Consider the following 23,551-nt stretch of genomic DNA (forward strand, 5'->3'; position numbering starts at 1 on the left):
TCCTTGAGGAACACAAATCATGCTTGTCTCCCAAGCGAGCTGATGGTTTGGCAAGGTGAAGGGATGAATAAAAATTGCCTTCCAAGTGCATGCAAGTTGACAGCCTGAAAGGTGATTTTCTTGACTCTATACTTCAGGTTCCTGGGTTTTACGTATGGCAAGTCTCCAGAACAAATATTACTTTTGGAAAACCTAATCAAATTCTGCCATAAGAGTTAAGTTACTGAGTGTCAGGCCTCAAATGATATGCTTGATTTAGACTTCTCTGGAGTTCAAAAATTGTAAATTTTATCAGCAGTGGTTTCATGGAAAAATGCAAAGCAAAAGTTGAAACTTTTATAAGAATAAACTTAGGCACTAGGACTTTTAGAGGGGGTAAGTTCAGCATAGAAATATAATCTGTTCTGTGTTTTTTCAAAGTTTGCCTTCATTTCCTTGGGAATGCTTTGAAGGGGATGCTATCACCCCATGTCATATTGTGTTTTTACACTACAAACCCTTGTGTAGTATCATGTGCTGATACTGAAATTTGTTTTATATTTGGTGGGTCACAGTTTGAGATCCCTTTAATGAAAAGGAAATATCAAAAGGAATTCAACAAAAGGGGAGAGAAAATGTAAATTGGGTCATTTTACTTCTCCCTGATAGTCTTAGGCTGGCTAGAAGAGACAATTTAATGCAAAAATTGGTGTGTAGTTTCAACTTGTGCTTTGTGTATTAAGAAAAAAAAATGAGCTATCAGTTCACTGACTCTTCCCCAGAAGAAAACCAGAACATGTTTTTGCTTTGTAGGTGCAGTTTTTAAAACAACGTATGCAAAATCTGCAGCATGTGGCCACCACATAGCCCAAGTCAAGAGAAACCTGGTGTAGTTCAGAATTAATATGAGCAAACTTTGTTTGGGAAAAGAAGAGAGAGATACGATGCAGGCTTTGCATTAGGATTTAAAAATGGGCAGTCAGAGTGATTAGATTGGAATTGGGGAGGTTCAGAGTCCACTGTCAGTCGTAGTGCCCAGGCAAGCAGTGAATAAATGGCCGTCTAGGAAAGGAACATTTGGCTTCAGCTGTGGCCAAGCTTCCAGGACTTACAGACAGCAGCTCACTGGGGGAGGTGTCTTTGCTCTTGCTCTGGTTATGCTTCGTTGTCTCTTTTGAGGTGAGCTTGGTTAAATGCTTGGTTATGCAATGAGTAAGTGCGCTGGTGGTGCTGGATGGTGATTTTCCTGAAAACTGGGTTCTGAAATGGTGTGGCACTGATACAGCGCTGGTGGAAATTCTTGAACTGTTCTTAGTAAGTGTTTTCAGTTTAGTACTCTGGCCTGGCTCATCTTGCAAGGGGCAGCACAGCCCCCCCTTCCCCCCCAACATTTTCTTTTCTAAGGTGCAATTATAGGGAGACTGAAATGGCTATGGGAGGGAAAGTCCTATCAGCATTTCTCCGAGGAAATACAGCTGTGAAACAAAGCTTTGTTATGCCATATCTGAAACTATTTGGGTAGAGAGATGAGAAAGCATTCTCCTCGATAAAATTGCATCTCCTTTGGTAATAAGCTCTTGTAACATTGAGTAAATAGTGAGCTAATAAAGTTGTTTGGTTCCTCTCATCCCAGAGCCTGCTGAAGAGTAAGTTGCTATTTTAATTGTTCCTTAAGTATGAGTGGTTTCACTGCCTATCTGCTGTTGTTTGTAGGAGTCCTATTATATTGTAGTTACTTGGTGACATAGAATACACATCATCTGTGTGACTCTGCTTGCTGTATTATTGCTCCAGGAGGGAAAACGCACAAAAGGGAGGGCAGCTGTGGCCTGTGTACCTTTGCTGCCCTGTGTAATTTTTCTGGCAGTCTGGAGTTTCTGTAGATGAGTGACACTTGGCCAGAAGAATCAAATCCAGAAAATGGACATTGGATGTTCACTTTTTTGGGATTTAGGATTTTATTCAAAGGATCATAGATTGCAGTAGTTGAAAGCACCAGAATGAAGAGCAAGATGATGTCAAATTGAACCAAATGGTAGCTTAATTTTATGTCAATCCATAGATAAATGCAAAATACTCTCATCTATGCTAGTCATAGGGATTCTGTAAAACAAGGGTAAACTTGACTAAGCTGTGACCCTCTTTTGAATGTGGCAGGATTATAAACACTATTGCAAATGCTCCTATTATAGGTATTTTAGGTTGGGGTGGTAGAGTTAACCAAATCAGAAACAGGTAGGCTGGCAAATTTTTATTGAAGTACCTTTATGCAAAATCAGTGTTATTAGACTATCTCTTTGCAAGACAGTTGCTTTGGGCATCAGCTGTCTATTGTAAGTGTCACATGAGAATTTTTATAAAATCAATGAAGGTTTTGAATATTGTGTACTCCTTTGTCTTGTTTGCAGGACTTCTCACTAATGGCCAATCTAAAGGATTAGGACCAGGATCAGAACAGCTGGAGAATGAGAAGGACGACGCATCGCAAGTTTCCTCAACAAGCAACGATGTTAGTTCTTCAGATTTTGAAGAAGGGCCCTCAAGGAAAAGGTCAGTAGTGAATTGTGATTAAAGCAGAACATTTCTTCTTTGTCCCTTTTGTCTTAGATTGTTCTGTATGTTATCAGAAGGGTATGGTTGCACCTACTGCCCTACTACCATAATGGACTTTCCAGCATGGATTCCTTCTGGGAACAGCAAAGATATGACAAACTTTGCTTCACCCATTGGTAGAGATGGTTATTGTTGCGGTTTTGGAAAGCGTGGAAAAGCAGTTGTTATTTTAGAGTGGATGAATGCTAATTTAAATGCCTGAAGACTTTCTCCTCTCCTGGCTTTTGCCACTCAGGCCATGTCAATATGTATGTGTGTGCAATTTCAAGGAAAGCACCACTAAAGTAGTTACTGTTACTGTTGTTATTTTTAGTTTTCAGTGAATTAAACCATGTAAAGTTAAAAAGATAGAAAAGGACAAAACAGATACTTCTGAGAAGAGGAACTGCATAGTAATGTGGTGCAGTGGCTATTGGTTGCAAGGAACTGCTTTGCGATACTGCTGCAGCAAGCTGCCTTCTCTTTCCTAGAAGTCACTGAATGTGCAAAATGTGGGTTAAAATCATAGACCTCAAGCTAATCAATTACAGAAAATATGCTGAGAATGCAGGTGGCTGGGAGTTGTCCTCTCTGAAGTTAGAGCGAAAACAGGCTGTGTAGAAAATGCCACTTAAAAGAGAGAGAAATGCTTCCTCAACCTTTTTTCCTCTGCACTTCTCACATCCTAGTTCCAAACAAAAATTAATTATATAGTAATAATAATAATAATAATAACAACAACAATAACACCAACAGTTATCAAACAAAAGAAGTATCCCTGTTTTCTGTATGACCTTATAATTCCACTGAGAAGTCTGATGGGGTGAGGAGGAGGACACCCTCCTGTTCCTGTTCCAGTGTTTTCCATCCCTGGTTCCCACAATCTTTTCTGGAACAAACTCAGACTCTAATTATGCTCACTTATCTCATCAGGTGTATCAGAATATTAATTTATATATAAATATAAAACTTATGTTATTTTCCATACTGGTAGTAATTTTGCAAGGCTTATTGCACCTTGCTGCTGGTCAGGGCAAAGAAATTTGTGTTCTGATTTTGGGCTTTGTGAGATACAGCCGAGGATTGAAAATTATTTCTGCTGAGCTGTTTATGTGGCATCTACTGATAGTGTGATCCTGGGAGACCATGGTCATTATTTCATGGCCAGCCTATTGCTTGCACATTGTCTTTAAGAATTTCTGCTTCCCTGTACACTTAGTTTGGCCCCTCATTCCTCAGCTGTGCTGGCATAATGGCTTGCAGGGTCACACCATGAGTAGCTTCAAGAAGCTGGTTGGGATTAAAAACCATAGCAAGAAGAAAATGAATTGAGGCTTTTTGACAGGTGTCTGCATTTTAACCTGCATGAGACTTTAATCTCTTGTTCAGAGTGTGGTTGTAGGAGCAGCTGCTGGTGCAACAGGGAGACATCCTCTTCCTCTTTTGGGGCTGGCAAGGGGCAGGAGGGCTTGTCCCTTGTGCAATACCTCATCCTGGTGGCCTGCACAGTCCAGCTTCAGAAATGAGTAGGGTTTCTACATTACCACTCTCCAGAAACTGCACTTGAGTACTCTGGGTGAAACGTTTTTCAAAGAGTATTGGGTAGGTTTGGGCTGAGTGAATTCAGACCCTCAAGAGGCAGCTAGGTGGTTCAGGCATAAAAATAGGGAACTCGGTGCCTTTGGTACTTTTCAGGTTAAAATGAACAAAAAAACCCAGCCCCAGCACAGACCCAAGATGAACTTTTTCTGCCTTTCATGGAAGGCAAGGCATTGTTTCACTACTTCTTCAAGCATCATGAACTGTTGAAATAATACTACAGTTGTTACTTCTGTTGCTGTAAAGGAGTTCTTGTTTTATTTCTATTTACACCTAACACAGACCTACACCTATTTTTTCTTCCTCCCTGAGCTTCGTCTTTGCAGGCAGATCTTTTCTGGGCTCCTTCTCTTAAGCTGTAGGTGGAGCATGTTGAGTGGTTTTATTGGTTTTATGTTGTCTTCTTATGTCCTTTTAGGTTTTTTGTTTTGTTTAGCTGAATATGCAATGTTTCTTCAATCCAGGTTATTTTGCAATCCTAGAAAGAGTTGTGTCAGGAATATTGGGTAAGCAAAGGACATGCAGGAAAATTATGAGGGGGTAAACGGGACTGAAATGGAATCTGTGGGTTGACTGCCTAAGCTTACCAAGTTTTGACAAGTTATGTCCTCCTTGTCTTCCCCCAGGGTTTCTTAAAATCAAACTTTTTCAGCTGTCTGTTCAGCTGTGTGTATAACTAGTGACACTGTTGTGATAAAATGCATGTTTAAAGACTGTAGCTTTAGCAATGTACTCTGAACCAACCATTATATGTAAGTTACTACTTATTTCTTTATAGCTTGCGGGGTTTTGTTGGGTTGGTTTGTGCTTTTTTGGTGGTTGCTTTTTTTTTTGTGAGGTTTTGGGTTTTTTTTTTTTTTTTTGGTGCATGGCAGGAGCAGTTTTTCAGAATCTTGAACCTGTCATCTTCTAGAGAAATAAGTCACCTGTATTTCACACTCGTGATGGAAACAGAGTGCTAAGCAAACAAGCGTAGTAAATACAGGAATCTGTTGTAAAGGGCTCCAGTTTCTTTAGTAGTTTAAGACTCTGGTTTGACCTTTCAGTTCTTCAGTGAAATGGCAGGCTGGTACTGTGGAGGCAATCTTTTCCCAGTTTCTTCTTCCTGCCTCTTCTGGGCTGCTATGTCTAGCAGTCTTCTGGCCCCTGTCCATCAGTTCAGGGACTAACCTGGCAGGATTTCCTCCCCCTGAGTAGAGCAGGTCACCTTACAGAAAGGGAATAGGGATTCATGCATGTGTGCAGCATATGTGTGGTTTTAGATTGCATTTATAGTTGATGGCAACTCCTCCAGTTGCAGAGATAATTTGCACAAGAGCCTGGATGAACAGCAAGTGTAAACTCTTGTAGCAAACTGGGTAGAGGGTGAATTTCCTGGCAGTGAACATTGCCTCGTGGTCTCACTGTGCCAGTCATCCCTGTTGTACATTTTCCTTGGGTCAAAAACTAGGTTGTGGGTGCTCCCAATGAGTTCCTGGACTTAGCTGTAGATAGGTAAGTGCTGGCAGGCATCTGTGGGGGTGGCAAATCCCTACCAGCCTGGCTGTGGACCAGTGAAATCATCACTGAGAAGTGTTCCTTTTTTCACATAGATATGCCAAACAGAATAACACAGCAGTAGAACCCCCAGCCAAGCACACCTTAAGGTTTATCAATCTATTTATTTTCCAGTTTCAATCCCTTTTCTAGAAACATAGCTTGACTGAAGAGCCATAAAGAGTACTGTGGTGGAAGGAAGGAGATGGCTGTTATGGTGAAACTGTGCAGATCTAATTTAATACTGCAGATTTTGTTTAGAAACTTACTTTGATACTTTGATGGAGCAGGGTTTTTGAATGCAGTGGCCGGACACTGTTAGGCTTCAAATGGTTCCAGCTAGTCAGTGTGTAGTCAGTAATTAATACCTTTGGTCTCTGGGGACTGAAGGAAGCTTCTTACACAACCAGGCTTCAATCTGATGCAAAAATTCCCATCTCTTTCTTTTTTAACATGTATAATTTTCTACTGTAACAGTATTTGTGGTGCTGCAGATTTCAGCTGGTGGTGGTGATAAAGAGGAAGAGGAGTACATGTACAGCTTTGCCCCTTCATAGCCTCCAGATAAATCCAAGAACTGTAAGCCCTTCTTACAGAGTAAATGGAGTTTGGGGAGGATTGGTTGTGGCAGTAGTGGCAAGCTCAGTACTTCAAAATACTTAGATTTGTTTGAGTTTACACTCAGAAGGGTGGAAAACACTTGCTTTGATTTGAGCTGTGTGTATTACTACTGGTCAGGTCTGAAGGGAAGCAGCAGGGTAATCCTAAGTAGTAAATACTACTTTCAGCCAGTAAAGGTTAAAAGGGCCAGCATTTCATTCTGATTTGTGGCAAAAGCCAAGCATTTACATGTTGCACTGAATCTGTTGTGCAGTGGGTTGCTGTCTAGTTGCCATGTAAATGAGAGAATTTGCTGGTTTGTTTAGTGCTTTGGGGAGAGATGAACAAAACTATTGGTATATGGGCTTGATAAACTACAAGATCGTGTGGTCTTCACCATGTAAAGATCACACATTTTTCAAAACCTATGAATAAATGGTTGTTGCTGAAGGAGAAGTGTAGCTTCCATGTTGCTGCATGCTTTCGTTGTGAATCTCCAGTTTCTAGCAATGATTCTCAGTTGAGAAAATCAATAAGTAACTGGCCAAAGGTGTTTGGTCTCTGTGCTGGATGCTCGTACATTTTTATGGGCAACTCTAAAGACTACAACCACTGGCAATCATTAACAGTGTGCAGAGACAGCTGTAGGCTTTCTAGCAATGAGTTGCCCATCTTACCCAGTGTAGGGGTTTTGGTTTATTAATTTGAGATTTTGAGGAAGGGACATGCAGAGCAGACTTGATGTGACAATATGTTGATCTTTGGTGGTAAGAGGCTCTTGCTTGCTTCCTGTTACTTATCAGGTGGCTACTCATTTACATGGCCCCCTTCCCAGAAACTCACACAGGCAATTGCCAAATGCACAGATGCATTTATCTTTTATTGTGAAGTTGTGTTAGTAGCGGGCTCTGCGAGGCGGCAAGAGGTTGACTTATTTTAGTTACTGTTAAACTTCAAAGAAGGGATTTTAAACAATTTAATGTTAGATATTCTCTGTGTTAAGGGGGAAAAGATATTGGCTTAGTTTAGGAAAAAAATAGGGTTAGGGAAATTTCCTCAACAGAGTGGATGGACATTGCCCACTGGGCCAAGGGTGTGCAGAGCTCCTGGGAGAAGATGCTTTGTCCAGGTCTTTTGCTCAGAAGGCTGTTGGCTGCAGGAGAAAGGAACAACCCACTGGGGAGCAGTAGCATTTTAAGCTGTCACAGCTAGATTGGCCAGAAATTGCTTATTAGGAACCTTCTGAGGCCTTTAATTAATACAGCAGCTTTCTGCTAACGGTCTCAAGCATGTGACAGTCAGAAGTGTGATTGTGCACTGCAGCAAGGCCAGCCCATGGGATGTGCTCCTGCTCTTTGCCTTGTGCTGCCTCCCTTCTGCCTCCTCCTTTCTCAATTTTTTAAATTTTATTTTTAGATGCCAGTTTAACTCCCTGAACTGGTTCATTGTGGAGCTACAGGAGGGTTAAGGTTTGTCAAATGAAAAGGTGGTGGGAGTATGTGTCCAAGGAAGGGGAGACAAGCATGCTGATCTCCCTTGGCTGATGGCTGCACAGCTGCTAGGCTGGCAGAGCTGTTTTGCATCCTCAGCATAAAAAAAAAGCCAGTCAAGGGTAGGCAAGCTTTTGCACATTAGGCAAGCTGCTAATTTAAGTGGTTTCTTTTAGTGATACATCCTTTTCAACTTGATTTGCAAAGGACTTTCTTGCAGTAGAGCTGTCAGAAGGTTGAGGGGACTTAGGCATGGAGGGAGGGCGTGTTTCCCTTTTTTTTTTTTTCTTTTTCTTTTTGTCAAATTGTTTTTATAGTTAATAATGAACAGTCTCTTTAGCACTAGACTTAGCACCTTTCATGCAAGATGTAAAACAAGGTCAATCCTGTTCCCACATTTGTAAGTTTGTGAGGGATTTCTGCTTGGTATTGTGGGTGATGGAGAGAGCAGTGTATTATGACTCGGGTGTGAAAGCAGGAGGCTGCTCGTAATATCAAAGTGTTTTTCCAGGACCTTTTTAGTGAATAGTCTTTTCACTAATTGGAGCACTATATAATGTATTTGTGTTCAGCTGTTGCCTGCTATAACACAGTGTAAGCCCACTTACCAACCAGGTGCTTCTGTTATTTTTTTCTAATTTCAGCAGGCACTGCAAATCTGCAGTAGTTGTTTGCATATGAAGAAATGCATTAACCCACAATAAAACCAAAATGGCAATGAGATTTATGTGTAATATTTTTTTACCACCCCCCCCCCCCCCCCCCCCCCCCCCCCCGCCTTTCTGGGAATGCTGATATGATTGGAATATATTTTCAGTGCTGCACATTTATATTTAAATAACAAGCCTTATAAACAAAGCAATAATAGTCCATTGGAGTGGATTTACAGAGGAATAGTAAAAAGACAGATTACCTGCTTTATAATGCAAGTGTATAGCTTGAAAAGGAAGAAATGGGGTGATTAATGTTCTTTCAGTATTTTCATAAGGAACAAACAGTAGTTGTGACATGAATTCTTCTAGCCAACATGCAAAGATATAACAAGGTACAATAATCTGGGAAGACTTGAACTTTGTGGGTAGGCAGCTATGTAAACAATTTGTTTGAGCAGTGATTTAATAATTATGAAGATATGATTTATAGAAACCTGAGACATGTTACGCCATGTCCAGTTCCAACTTGCTTGTTGTCACCCACCACCTTCTTTTCAGAAGTCAGAGTTTCAGGGAAAGGTCTTTATGACCTTGAGTTTGGACTCATTCACTGAGGGATCAAGAAAGCTTCCAAACCAGATGGGATAGATGGAGTTATTTCTGTCATTCTGTCTATGGCAAACACTCTTTCAGATGCCTGATAACCCATCCCTAACTGTGACTCACATAATTCATCTCTCAGCCCTGTGTATGACAGGCCAGATGTTGATTGCTTTAATGCCAGGGAAAGGTTGCTCTAAAATGACAGAGGAAATACTTGAAAAAGACACTTTTAAAAGCAAATTTGTTTGCTAATGTGAAAGAAATTTTTTTAATGCAATTACACCATCGTTGGTATTAAACTCTAGCCTGATGTTTGGGCTAACATAACTCTTTGCTAATTCTGTTGTGGTCCCATGTTCTGTGCAAAGATAATGAATGATAGTAAAAAGGAGAGCATCATTCCAATATTTTAAAGTGGAAGTGTGTCCTAATATGCTGAGTTTTAAGAATATTGGTGGTGGACTGTTTTGTTTTGTTGTTTTATTTTGGTTTTTTGGGTTTGTTGGTTTGGTTGGCTTTTTTAATAAGCATTTGAAGATTATATTCATACTATATGCTGGTTTGGCATACACTGAACTATAGAAAATCCTATTCACTATTTATTCCAGAGCAGGAATATATGTGGCTGATGTGGACAATATAGAAGTGATAGGAATATATTCTTAACATGTTCCTTGCAAATGACAGCATAAATGTGGGCTAGTGCTGATTCACCAAAACTGACAGCAGTGTGAGTATTAATGTTTTTTATGGGTCAGATCAAGATTCCAGATAAGGGTGTGGACCTTGATACTCTCAGATGGATGACAGAGGCTTGGAGCTTTATGAATACTGCTCAGAAATAGGCCAGTCCATGTCACCAGCATCTCAGATTGGGACTGCAGGAGTTTTCTAAGTCTGGACTGAATTTGAGAAGTTTAAATCTCCATATGGTAAATACCTCCTTTAGAATCTTCTCAGGTCTCTTGTATTGGATAGAAAAAGCACAAGAGTTTTACACATGTCCCCTAGCTTATGCCGGTATGGTGCTTTTCCTTTCTCCTCCTCCATTGTTGCATCCAGTAGCACAGAATTTCCTGAGGGAAACTAATTGTTTTTTTCTTCTTAGCCTGAACATTTGTATATTTAGTTTTTTTAGCAGTATGTTTATTGTTAAGTAATTTGTACAGTAATGGTCATGTCAGGATTATGTTTTGATTTTATGCTTTTTTTCTTTGCCCTTCTCTCTTGGTATTTGTTCTTGGCTCTGATTAAATAAACTAAAGCTTGAGGGACCTTTGACCATGTGGAAAATTATTTGGAAGTTTTTTTTTTTTTTTCAGTTATATTACAGTCTATTTTCTCTGGTAGCATCCTTCTTTCAGCTTTCAGACAAGTTCTCCCCAGAGTTTCATAGTTGTAGTTACTATGGAGATATCTGTCCATTCTTCCTTTTCTCCTCCCTTGCCCTTCTCCTTTGCTAGGAGCTCCTGCAGCTGTTATTTATCTTTTCAATAAAGTAGACTTTGTACAGACTTTGTTTCTAATATCTCTTCTGTTGCAACATTTATTTTGCCTGTAATGCTTTCATTTTCATGAAATCCTGTAGGTATTTGTTTATATGGATGAAAAATTTGGTATATGAGTAGGAAGTGAGGAGGTCCCCAGTTAAAAGGGTCACTTCTGGAGCTATTATCTGATTTGATCTTTCTTCACAGTTAAAGAGCTGTTCATTGAAGTCATAATTCTGTAAAATGAATTAACTGGTAACATTTGTGTGTATGTATGCTGAGTGTCAAGGACAGCTTTTAGAATTCATTTATTTTAAATGGCAGCTTTTGGAATTTAATATAAACATACTCTGGTGCAAGGAAAAATTTCTCGGGTGAAGAAATGAAAACTTGAGACAACACATCGTTAGCCTTTTAAGTTAGAGAGACTTTTCTTTGCACCTCATCATAATTTGATAGCTCTTTATATACAGCTTTATATATTCCAGCTTAACAGAGAAACACGGATGTTTGGGTATTCAGCTATTCTGCAACAGATATTTTCCTTTGCATGTGTGCTGTTGTATTTCTAAACTCCTCCTTTTGGGGAGGCATTCTTTCACTTGGTGTCAGTGGTTTGATATCACTGCTTGCTGAATGGCTTAGATTTGAAATGGGCTTTCCAGCCAAGAAGTTCTACCACAACTGCCTGTCTGAGCAGACATCCCACCTGGAAAGCCAGTGTAACTGCACTGCTCTTTTGATGGATGTGTTTCTTATGGTAGCTGCATCTTCAGGGGCTTATCTCCTCTTTCTTTGGAGACATCTTGCCCAAGGTGATGATTATGATGTTACTGTTTTCCTTTGGCCTGCTGGCTGCTATGCCCTGTCACCTGTGGCTTTGCACAATCAGGAGCCTACTGAGAAGACCCTCTGTTTTACCAACTGCATAAATAACCTACCTTGGGCTCTTGGTCAGATAATGCAAATCTCTTTGCCTCCCACTGATAGTATTGGGTTGAAATTGCAGCCTGGAAGCCCAGAAGTGATACATAAAAAGGAGGCATGTCCTTCCCTTGACCCTGTTTGTGCTGGGTCTGGCATGGTTTGTCACCTGACTAAAGCAAAGGTAGGTGGTTTTCTGCAGGCTCAGTGGAACTGGTATTGGACAGATTCCCTGGGCACCACAGGGAGCACAGCAGAGGTGGCTTTGGGGAAAAAGATGGACAGGAGCAACGTAAGTTCCTCTGGAGGGTGGCTGGTTACTCTGATCAACTCAGCCCTCCAGGATAACGTTGGTCTCACTTTTATTCCAAGCAAGCAAGCAGTGTCGTTTCCTTTGGCCTTTCCTATTCCTTGTGAGGCAAGAAAGAGACTCTGAAACCTTTTACTTTTTGTGTCCTGTGCTCTTTTATTATGCTTCAGATTATTCCTGGCCTGCTGACAATTTGTTCTGCAAGTTGTCAAGCAAAATGTGCATTTTAAAATAAATTACTCTAAAATTTTAATCAGCTCTTTTTTTAGAAGGGAGTCTCATGTTTTTCTTTTGCATACGTCTAGTTCGCTGTTATAGTAAGCAGCTGGGACTTTCTTGATTACTTCTATTTTTAGTGACATCTTCTTTACACCTGCACATTGAAAATCATGAGATTTTCTAACAGAGATTGAGAAATCTTTCAGCTTCCCTGATTCTTAGGTCAGAAGCCTGAAATCAGCCTGGCCCTCTAATTGCAGTGTCTTGGTGTGGGTGGAGTTCTTATGTTTGTCTAACACTAGAAAAATTGACCACTATTGATTTTCCTTGAAAGTTAGTTCATCCCACCTGGTTAATTTATAACAGAGCAAGAAGACAAACTAGGTGTGGCACAATTTTTGAGACTCTCACTTTTATATCCCTAGGCCTGTGAAATCCTCTCATTACCTGAAAATTAAAGTATTAAGTAATATCTAGGCAAACGTTACCATGCAATATAGGTTTGATTTTTTACTCATTTTATTTCATTTCTGTTACATAGAAATCCTGCTGTTAAATTCACTTTTGAAACATGTGCTATATGCCATCTCAGATTAAGAGTATTTAATTGCTTCCAGTTTCCAGGTGGAACTACAAAATAAACTTTAAAGGTGAATCAGATGAGAAATGGAAAAGGAGGGGAAATAGTATTTGAGTAAAGGTCACACTCTTCTTATCGGACAAATCAATTGAAGTAATTCAGAAAAAAAAAAACGTACATGAAAAAAAGTTTGCTTTTTCCTTGAAGCTTTTGGTTGCAGGACCCTCCTAAAAAATAAATTCAAATTGTTCTTCTTTGGGCAGTACAACCCACAGTATCTCTACATACCCTAGGCACCAGGTACCCTTGTGTTCAGGTTCTTGTGTGGCCTTGCACAGTACTTAATGGCTCTATGTCTCTTCCATCTTTTAAGTATAATTGGTAGAGTTTTGAAGAGTTAAAGATTGGAGTAATAGCTGTTCATTGTTTTCAAGGGCAAAGTATAAGTAAATTATATTATTTATATCTGTTTTGAATATGTGTCTATTTTGGGCTTTATTTATTGCTCTTCCTTTTTCTGATCTTAAATTAACATAGATATTCATAAATAAACAAAAAATAAAGTCTCTCCCCAAAGGAGGATTTTGAGAGTGCTTTATCAGCACAACTGCATTCAAATCCATTTTTAAATAACAAGAGTTAATTCCTGCATCCACTGAAAGTGCTTATTTATTATTGATTTCAGTGGATTGGACATTTTCCTAAGATGTCTGCAGGCTGAGGAAAGCTATAAATTAAGTGCCTGTGGTTTTGACTGCAGTTGGAGTAGCCCTTCAGAGAATCTTGTTTATTTTCCTTTTCAATTATCATACTCTCTGTAAGCCTGCTGCAGTTTTACACCACAAAAAGAGCCATCAGGAAGTGATGCTATGTACTCTCTGCCATGTAGTTCCCCAGGCTCTTACCTGGCTGGTGTCGTCTCGCTGCTTCTGCTCAAGGTGGTCAGTATGAAGTCTGAGAAATTGTTCATTGATTGGAGGGCTGCCAGCCTGGGTTTCACACTTGTTGGGTGCTGCTTGAGTATTTCAGTGGCAGAGGAAGGCATCCTCTTCACCCACAGGATTGCTCGTTTGAAGCCTTTTGCGCAGAGTCTGCGTTGGAGGTCCTGCGTTGCATCGTTTGCCCCGAAGCTGCAGCTGTGCAGGGTTACTACTTCAGTGGGACTACAAAGAGAATATTCCATTCATAGTAAAAAATAGAATAACCTCTCCTTTACACGGTCTTCCAGTGTTACGGGGTAATTCACTGAAATTATCTCAGTATTTTATAACAAAACTCCCCCATTGTATCCTAAGCCATCCTGTGTTCCTCTTATTTCAAGTCATAGAAACTTCTCAATATGGAACTTTACTCCCAATTATGGTCATTATTTTCAGCTTCTTAATTGCATCTTCTTGAGCACTGGTTCCCAACCCTTTTCTTTGAAACTGCTTAGTTCAGGAAACTTTAAAGCTTTTGCTGTTTGGTGTGTGTGGGGGGGGGGGTGTGTGTGTGATTCCATGGTGTTACCTGCTGTCTGCAGTTCAAGGCTTCAGATTGATTTGCTCTTCTATCAGGTTTTTATGTGCCATTCAAAGCCCTCTGACAGCCTGTGGATGCAGCTGTATGCTAATTTCCCAGTTTGAACAAAACACTCATAGGTCATTACCAAAGTACTTGGTCTTCTTGATATAGAGGGAGGAAGTTTCTGGGATGAGATGGGTGAGAAAGGCAGGGTCTGGATCTGTTGCTGTTTCTTGTTTCTTCTCAGCTCTGGGAGATGAAGTTTCTTTTCCTGAGACGGAGCTCTGATGTTAGAAATGCAGTTCTGTCACATCATTATTTCTAATTTTTAACATGAAAAAGGCAAGTTGAAAGGGAATTTGTTACAGCTTCTTGTTACTCTCTCTTCAAAAAGGAAGTGTGTATGTAATCTTCACATACCATATCTTCATATAGTGATTTTTAAAGGCCCTTTAGTCTGAAGTAGTGTTTGACATGAGGACAGGCAACAGTATTTCAGTATCTGGGCAGATTTCCAGACCCTGATACTATGTGCTTGTTCTGACCTATCCTTTCCTCTGGGTGTTCTTTTTCCTCAAGACTTCTGAAGTCACTGCTCAGGGAACATGTCTTTTACAACTTGACATTCTCAGCTTAAAAAGCAGACTGACAAAAATTTCTTTAAGTTGAGGCTTGAGGACACACACATTCAGGAATATTTTTTTCCCATTTCAAATAGAATATCCTGTTGAGTTAGGTACCTTTCTTGGGGAAGAGAGGGGAGGACAAAATTATGGAGAGCATTCTAGCAAGATGCTTCAAGGAAGTAGATCAAGAAGGGAGGTGCTGAAGATGTAGGGCAGTGTTATTCCTGATTCCAAATAAAATACAGGAAAAAGTCTTCTCTTGCCTTCCTGGACACTCCAGCCCCTCCCACTAAACTTATTAATAAGGGTACTAATTAGGGTAGCAGAATCCCTCTTTGCTTTTCTCGCACAGATTCATTTTTTTTAACATAGTGTGGAAAATATTTTGCTCTTCTGAGGTAACCTTTTTTGACAGTTTGCTGGTTTTTGTATGACAAGCACAGAATCCTTAAGTCCTTAAAAGAGAAATCCATTTTTTGTTTGTGTTCCTCTCTCTGTACTTCTTTACTGATCATTAGTCAGTCCAGGATACATGAATTAGTTGGTAACTTTCCTGCTTTGTTTTCTTCCTTGTTTGTTCTTTACTCGGCTGTTTCTCTGGACCATCCCAGCCTTTTCTACTGAAGTGTTTTTCTGCTAGGTTTTATTCAACGTGGTTTCCCAGTATGAGCCTTAATGAAAACAAATGTTTATGGCGTTTTCTGAGCATTAGGTGAGCTGCTATCTTTAATTACGAAGAGCTTGGAGATAGAGGAGGAAACCCACTTATTGGCAACAAAGGGCCCTAGGACTGTTTGTGCTTGGCTCATTCATCTCCCTCTGCTTCGCAGACAAGTGAGACTTTCTGAGCATTTGAATACAGTTTATTCTATCAATTAGAAAAGAACAAAACAAAACCTGTCTCTTACATTGCTTAAATACCTATTAAGCCCATGAACGGAATACTAATTTCAGTGGTTCTGTATAATGAGCTCTAAATTTCTGAGTCATGTCAGCCATGGAACCTTTTAACAAGGACATGGAAAACCCCAGAATAAAAACCCCTAATGTAAGTCTCAGTTCCTTAATTATTTTGATGAGTATAAAAATGAAAAACTCCAAAGCATTGTGTCACAGTGGTTATTTTCCAGATTGAATATAACAGGGAGGATTTATGAAGATTTTCTGCTCTGTTACTGGGGTGGATGAAACACAGAGCAAGAAGGTCTGAGCACTGGCAATACTCAATGCCAGCACCACACCTCATCAGCTGACAAGCCCTTGAAAGTTCTTAAGCGGGATGAGATATGAGATTAGATGGAGTTTTGTGTTTCTCTTCTTTTTGCCCATCCTCCGTATGAATGCCAGCACATATAAATCATGGTGCTTAGTTGGTGCAGAAAGAGGGTGTTGCAGTGCAGAGCAATGCTCTACCAGCTCGATAGGAAGGCAGAGGTGATATCTGAGCTGCATATGTGAGGGTCCTTTACCTCTGGATGGGGTGTTGCCTTGAGTTCCTGTGGATTTTAAATAGGCAATGCAGTGATGCTGGGCACTACCTGCATTTCAAAACATAGATGTTACTTGAATGTCATTTATTCTTCCTTTTAATACACCTACAGGCAACTTGGTTCAGCTGCACAGTCCCCACAGAAGAGGCTGCTGAGTGCACAGTGACAGCTTGTATGCTCCCTGTGCATCACAGAAAGTGTTCTGCTCATTCCTCTGGAAAATGTTGTTATATAATGCAGCACGGTGCTTTGCCATGTCTGCTGGGGGATCACCCCTCTGTTAGGAGGGTTGCATTGTCAAGCTGGGTGTTTTAAGGATAGAATTCAGCATTACTTAATGATATGTGAAATGTAACTTAATGCATTTATCACTGCTTTAAATTTTCTGGCCTTGCACAATGAACATCCCACAGTGGGAGCTTCATTTTCTCCTTAGACTGTATTATTGGTATTATTGGCAAACGTGCTCATTTATACTAGGGAGAGAAAAATAAAGGCAGGGAACCTTGAGAAATGCCAGCTAATAAAAAATAAGACAGTTGTGTTTTCTAATAAACAATGAACATAGTAAAACTGGTGATGCTGCAGGCATCTTGTGTTATTGATGAAAACAAACTGCTTACTGACATCTGCAGCAACCAGCCCATGAGTGGTGGCATCCCAGAGCTCCTCAGTGCCATGTGTTAGGCAGAATTGCTGGAATTCACAGTGTGAGATTATCAGGTTTTGAAGGGGTTTGATTTATTTGGTTTCCCCCCCTCAGGCTTTATTTTTTCTTGCAGATTTATATTTCTTATACAACGGGAAATATAAATAAAATAAATATAATAAATAATATGAATAAGAATAAGGGAATTGCTGTTCTTTTCTTGGAAATGGTGTAAAAGGCCATAGGTATTTCTTTTGGACAACTGATTACTTTAGCCTTCTGAAGTCCCTTTTGTTAACAGTTACAATGCATCAATACTGCTCTGGGATAGCATTTCACATGCTGTAGACTCTTCACTGCTTCTCCTGAAGAATTCCTTGTCTCTGCTGCAGCCCACCACCTGACACAGAAACGATACATTTCTGCAGGTTGTGAACATCCTCTGCTTCATAAACAAATTCACTTAAGTTCCACAGCTTCTGCATCAGTTTGCTCTTAGCACGAGGAAACTTGGGTTCAGCATATGTAGCTGCTGTAACCCTGCTGTAGTATAAGGCTGATTAATTAAGTTTTCCTATTTATACCGCTACTTGTACAGTATTTGTAGATTGGTAGGTTCCCCTGTCTGTCCTTCATCTGTTCCTGCCCCAGTTGTTTCTGAGATTCTATACATTGAGATGCCATAGTTTTTATTCATATTTTTTGTCTAGAAGCATGTGAGTCAATGGAGGGGAGAGTACCACTTTGTTCTGTAGTAGAATTCAAATTGTTCATTAAAATAACGATAAACTCTAACTTTTGACGCATCTCACTTTTCATAGCATCTGTCTAGATTGGGGAGGTTGATGTTCTGGGTCAGCTGTAGCTGTTCCAAAGACAGATCCTTGAGCATGATTTTCCTCCATTGAGTGGAATGCAGAACATTAAAAACTTGCCAAGAAATACTTGTAGAGAATCCTCTCTTATTTGCTGAGAGAGGGGTGTAGAGGAAGAGCTGTCTTGACTTTTTGCTTGTTCCCTATGACCCAGGGAATCTCATGGCCACTGTGGTGGCAATGACACCACAAATCATCTCTGCTGCATTTGGCTTGTAGAAGATTATAAAGCTCACTATCCTTCTTTTCCTTCTTCACCCCCGCCCCCTTTCTGGCTTTCTCCCTAAAACCTCCTTTCTTCAAGGAAATGATTGTATGTAATAATTGTCTGCTGAATCCTTCTAAAGGAGCTGCTCAGTAAAACTGAGTAGTCATTAATTTAACACTCCAGTGCTGAGCAAATGTGTGAGCTACAACAGTTGCTTTGCTTTGCATCTGCACTTTAAGGGTGTTGGCATTCCACTGGTTTATTTTGGATTTAGAAAATGTTCCTTAAAGAGCTAAAACCTGAAATGGTCTGGAACTCTGAATTTTCTGAGAACCTGTTTTGTGGGTATTATGGTGTTTGGATCACCACTTGTAGTAGCATGGGTTCCTAAATCTGGATGAGTGTTTAGTTTTGATTTTTGATTGCTTTTAAAGCTTTTCTTTCCCCTTGGGGAAGGGGAAAGGTATGTAAAATGCAGTTAATTATGACAGTTTATTATCTCATTAAATTATGAAATACCTTCTACTAAGCTTATTATAGTAATCTAAAAATCAGCTATTCATATTTCTGATGTTTGTCTCAATCATGGCTTTTCACTGCAGATAACATGCATATGTATATGTGCATGTGTGTGTGCATGTATATGCATGTATAAAACATTGAATAAGTAAAACTTACCTATATAGTTTAATTTTCTGTAGCTTAAAGCATTGTTAACCACATCAGTCATGTCACGCTGTCTAAGGTCACTCAATGGCTAAGAAGAGAAATACTGTTAGTGACCCACTTCTAGTGTAGCTTCTGATCTTGCAGATTTATGTAACAATGATGTGTGGAAGTGCTGGATGACATTTGAAGCTGCCTGGCTATGAGGAGTCCCTTGTGGGTAGGGAGAGAGCCCAGGTGAATGCACAAAAATATAGATTAGCATGTTTGGCAAAATTCTCACTTAGATTTTAAGCCCTGTATTAGATCAGGGATATCTCTGTTTGGTTTTAATACTTCCCGTATAGAAAATGTGTGGTTGGAGTCGTTACCTTTTCCAAAGTGTAGAATTGGAATATTTGGACATGGAATTGCAGCTTAAATTTCTTCTAAAGGCAAAATCTCCCTCTGTCTGCAGTAGGAATCCACCACAGAAAATAGCAGGTTTTGGGGTAGGTTGGCTGGAATCTGGTGTAGCTTTAAAAGGGATTTTGGATTTCCTGATCCAGAATCATTCAAGTCTTAGTGGCGGTGCTTTGCTGAGTATTTTAGATGGCTTATGTTAAGATAAATTAAGATGCAGCTTTTAAATTAATGAAGTTAAACTGGCACAAGAGGCTGTATGGACAGGCTGTCTTTTTGATTTATCTGTCAACAAGGCACTGGTTTAACCTACTCTTAACCCATAACAGTCCACATGGATTTGAACTGATTTAACAAAAATTAAATTGGGGCAGTCTTGTGTTGCCAGCAAGGCCTCAGGAGAAGCATCTCTAGTTCTGCCTTTTGGCATTGTCTTCCCTTGGTAATGGTGTGATAAAAGATGCATTTCTTTTATTTGTTGACTTTGTTGACTTAATTCTCACCTTCAAGCTAGTAAGATTTCCTCAGTGCTAAGGGCAATCACTCACACAACCCGTTGTAGTTGCATTTGTTTGTTATTTTGAACAGTATCCCAAGCTACTGAGCCCATATTTAATATAATTTTAAACCAAGAAAATACTCAAGGGGTTTATGAAATCCTCCACATATTTGCTTACCTGTGGCTCAGTGGTTTGCTGGGTATGAAAAGGATTGCATGTTTTGTCAGATTTCTGCAGTTTTCTAATCAGGCATGTTGTGGCTGCATTGCCATTCTCTCCTCAGTCATCTGGTCCTCACAGGATTTCCATTTTATTTTTGGTCGACTTCCACTTTTCCTGAACATGCCAACAGAATGTTTAACTTTCTTAATTGCTCCTGGCCTTACTGCCTTGATTTCTCTTGCTGCCCAAGCCTTCTTTCCAGTTTCACTTCTTCTATTCTTGGTGTGGAGTTTTGCACGGCATTCTCACCAATTCCCTTGCAGGTGCTCAGCCTTTGACAGCTACGTGAACGGGTGTCAGGTTCATCAAATGTTCACTGGTGGTCCCAGCTGAAGTAATTGCCAATTTCTTGCTGCTCCTGTGTGGGAGCACTCTTGCCACAACCTTTTGTATGGCCATGTGGCAATCTGACCTCAAGCCCTCACCTAATTCAAGTAGGCGTGGGTGTGCACATACTGTTTTTCATAGGATTTTATTCCTTCTGCCTGCACTCTTTTAGTCAGTGTCTGATTTCAGCCTGGAAAAGGGATAGAAAAGTTATTTGCCTGAGGACTGCCAACAGATCAGTGACCAAATATTGGCTCAATGCAGTTGAGGAGGAAGAGAAGGCGCCAGGAAGCATCACAGGATTTGGGGGGTTTTCAGGCAGATTTACTGTGCTTAGTTGTCACTCCAGTGATTTATCACAGTCAGTGACCACACCTCAGGGACGCTTCCAGAGGAGCACAGTGCCAGCCACTGGACTTTGCCCATGGGGCACCTATAAAGTGCTCACTGCCCTTTTATGCAGTGTCACTTTCAGTGTAGACAGCATCTGGTATGCTACCCTCTCTATTTTAAATGTTTGTAAGCTGGGGCTTTGCTTGTGATGATACAGGGAAAAGTAGTAGGTGATCTGCTCATGGGGACTGAAGTGATGGAAATCAGACCTTTTCATTACTTAAAAAAAAAAAACCCTCTTAAAAAACCCCCAAGGTTATCAAGTAAAAAGCCCACCCAAATTTGTCTTGCTTGCTTGTCTTGGTAGAAACCAGGCTCCTTGTTGCAGAAAGGTTGACAGTGAAAGGGACCACACTGGCATTGCTGCCAGGCACGTTTTCTGTTAAAATTTTACAGTTCAGTAGCTAATGAGTTTCTTAGTCAGCTTAGGGTGATCTTAATATGAGCTGCTAGTGGAAAAGGGAGTCCTGTTCTTCCCTCTAGTGGGTTCTTGCCACCTCTTTTGTGCCAGCACCAGCACTTCTGTGCTTATGGGCCCCAACCTGAAAAAGGAAAAAGCCCAACCTATAAATTAATTTTCAGCTTGACAGACTTCCTCAGCCAGCTGATTCTAGGGTCTCAGGAGCTCAAGGGCAGACATAAGCAGGAACGTGTGGCTGGAGGTGAAGGGAAGAACACATACCACTCCTTGTTTCTCAAGCAGCCTCTCAGACCAGTTTTAACCAAACTGAGCCCACTCATTCAGGGGGGTAGGATGCTGGTGAGGCAATGCAGCAGTTGCTGCTCCAGAAGGGTGTGGTCCCACTCCCTTTGTCCTCCCTCAGGCTGGGACTGTGCCCTGCCATTACTTCCTGTTCAGAATGCACAATGGGACACAGAACCAGAAGGAACATGACTTTCTCCTGCCACTATCTGCAAGCTCCTAGTTTATCTGAGTTGTATCATCAAATATCAGGTGTCCTGCTGCTCACGTACCACTGTGAATCCTAAAAGTAAAATTAAGGGAGGATGTTAGGGAAAAAGCACTGATAAATTTCACTCTTCTGTGAACAAAGTCTTCTCAGAGGGACTGTATTTTTTCACTGCCTAGGCAGATGTGTGGTGTGTACGCACAATTAGTGTGTGTCTGTGAAGGTTTTTTACTATGATTACCTGGTACTGAAATGAGCTCGATATGCACCATATCTTTTTACTGGAGTCTCCAGGGGCAGGGGAATGTGACACATGTGACAAGAAGCAAGAGAGTATTGAATACTTACTACTGCAGGTAAAGAAAGAAAGTCTGCAGGGAAGGTAATAGATTGTGGTGGCACAGGAATTGTTACCATAGTTTCCATTCATATCATTAGTTCCCAACTACTTCTTGTGGCATTCAGGAGGAAGAGAAAGACAGTATGCTCTGGCAGTCCAGCCAGCCCCCTCTCATAGGATTTAGCATCTATGTAAAGAAGAGGTTTGAGGTGAATGGCCCCTTTCCTTTTCAGGCCAGTTTGACTGGTAGCAGGATGTGGCATGGCTTGAAAGAAGGCATGAACAGAGTTACTTGGACAATTGACTGCGTCTGCCTGATTGACTTGCAAGAATGGGCTGTTTGACTCCTGGGGAGGAAGCCTGGAGAGGGTCGTGGTTTGCTTCCAAGAGAAGCTCAATACAAAAAAATTACAATGATGAAGGAAAAGAGACCAAAAAGTAGAGACAGCATCTGCTAAAGTTTGTATTTTATCTTCAGAATTATATAAGAATAGCATAGATTTAACATAATGGTATTCAGTATTATATAAGAATAGCATAGGATTAACATAATGGAATATACTGATTTTTATTTTATTTTCTTCCTTTATAGCTCTCTTGCATGTTTCTGTTTAGTAATCCTTTTTGGCAAGACAGTCAATGTGACTGATGGGTGTTCTATGCAAAAGTGATCACTTTGCTGCTTATCAGAATAAAGTCTGTACAGTAGATACAGGATGTCTTGTGTCTCTTTTTTTTTTTTTTCTTTGCTGTGTGTCTAAACATTGTAGTTTTTACAAGAGAAATGTTGAGTTCCTAGTAATAGCCAGATGGTAGAGGACCCTTCTAAAGGCTTTCCCTGTGGGAAGTGCAGATACATGGTTTCAGGTGTGTTTAAATTGCAAGCTGCAACCTCTGCAAGAGGTTAAAATGCCCGCAACCTACTGATTTTTATCACTTCCTGCCAGTAGATGGAAAAATTTATTCAAATGTTAGGGATTAATGCAGGGCCTAATTGAACAGGAAGTTTCTCAGCCATTCAGATGATGGCTAGAATGATCCATACACTGTTATTTCTGACATTTCTGCCAGAAGTAATCTGTGGCTTTCTGGCTAGTGCAAGTTGCTTTTAGGGCGAAGGTGAACGATTGCTGGAGTTGAGGTACGTGTGTTTTTCTGAGATTGGAAAACAAGAATGAAATGGTCTGTAAAACAATTTTTTTTAAAGCACAATTGCGGAGAAAAGGCTGCTCAAAGTGAAAAAAGAATTTTCCTTCAGTCGCATGGCTTTGATCTTGCATCCTCTTGAGTTTTAGCAGCTGGTCAAATTACTAGGGAGGGAGCTGCTGCTATGTTTGGTATTATTTGGTTTATCGTAGGGAACAAAGAGCAGCTCTGAATTGATCAGAGACCAGGGGTTTGGATAGTGCCCAGGCATCTCATGAGCAAGGAAGTGGGAAGCTCTGTCATCTGAACCTTGCTGGTTTTGTTTAATGCCTCCTGCTTGGGAACTGGGAAGTGAACAGGTTTTGCAGATGTCCCTCACATGTCTGAGGACACTGAAAATAATACTAGAATAATATTGAAGTGCACAGTGTGTTGTGCTGGAAGTAATTTTGACCTCTCTGTAATTAAATAGGGAGCGGTGCTCAAGTTTTCTCAAAATCAACAGGTTTTTGACATTCTATAGGCTGTCTTCCATAGGGTGGGAATTTTTTTTGTAGGGGCAAAAAACACTTTTGAAAATAAACCAATCCGTTTGGTTTTTTACCCAACCTGCATTGGTAATGAAGAATGACAAATTTAACAAAGTTGCCTGCAATTCTGTGCAGACAGCAGCATGGTGTTGCAGAGAAGTGATTCGGAAGGGGAGACCATTTTCTGC

The 23,551-nt window shown here is 40.4% G+C and overlaps 1 protein-coding gene across 1 annotated transcript in view; it reads left to right on the top strand.

Moving 5' to 3' along the window:
• JARID2 (jumonji and AT-rich interaction domain containing 2) overlaps window positions 1–23,551 on the top strand; it is a 213,024-nt gene that overhangs the window by 119,727 nt on the left and 69,746 nt on the right. The window contains exon 3 of the mRNA XM_059851854.1: window positions 2,388–2,529. Within this exon, the coding sequence (XP_059707837.1) occupies window positions 2,388–2,529 (142 nt within the window). The remainder of the gene's footprint in view (window positions 1–2,387; window positions 2,530–23,551) is intronic.

The sequence above is a fragment of the Haemorhous mexicanus genome, chromosome 1, assembly GCF_027477595.1.
Source record: "Haemorhous mexicanus isolate bHaeMex1 chromosome 1, bHaeMex1.pri, whole genome shotgun sequence".
NCBI lineage: Eukaryota > Metazoa > Chordata > Aves > Passeriformes > Fringillidae > Haemorhous > Haemorhous mexicanus.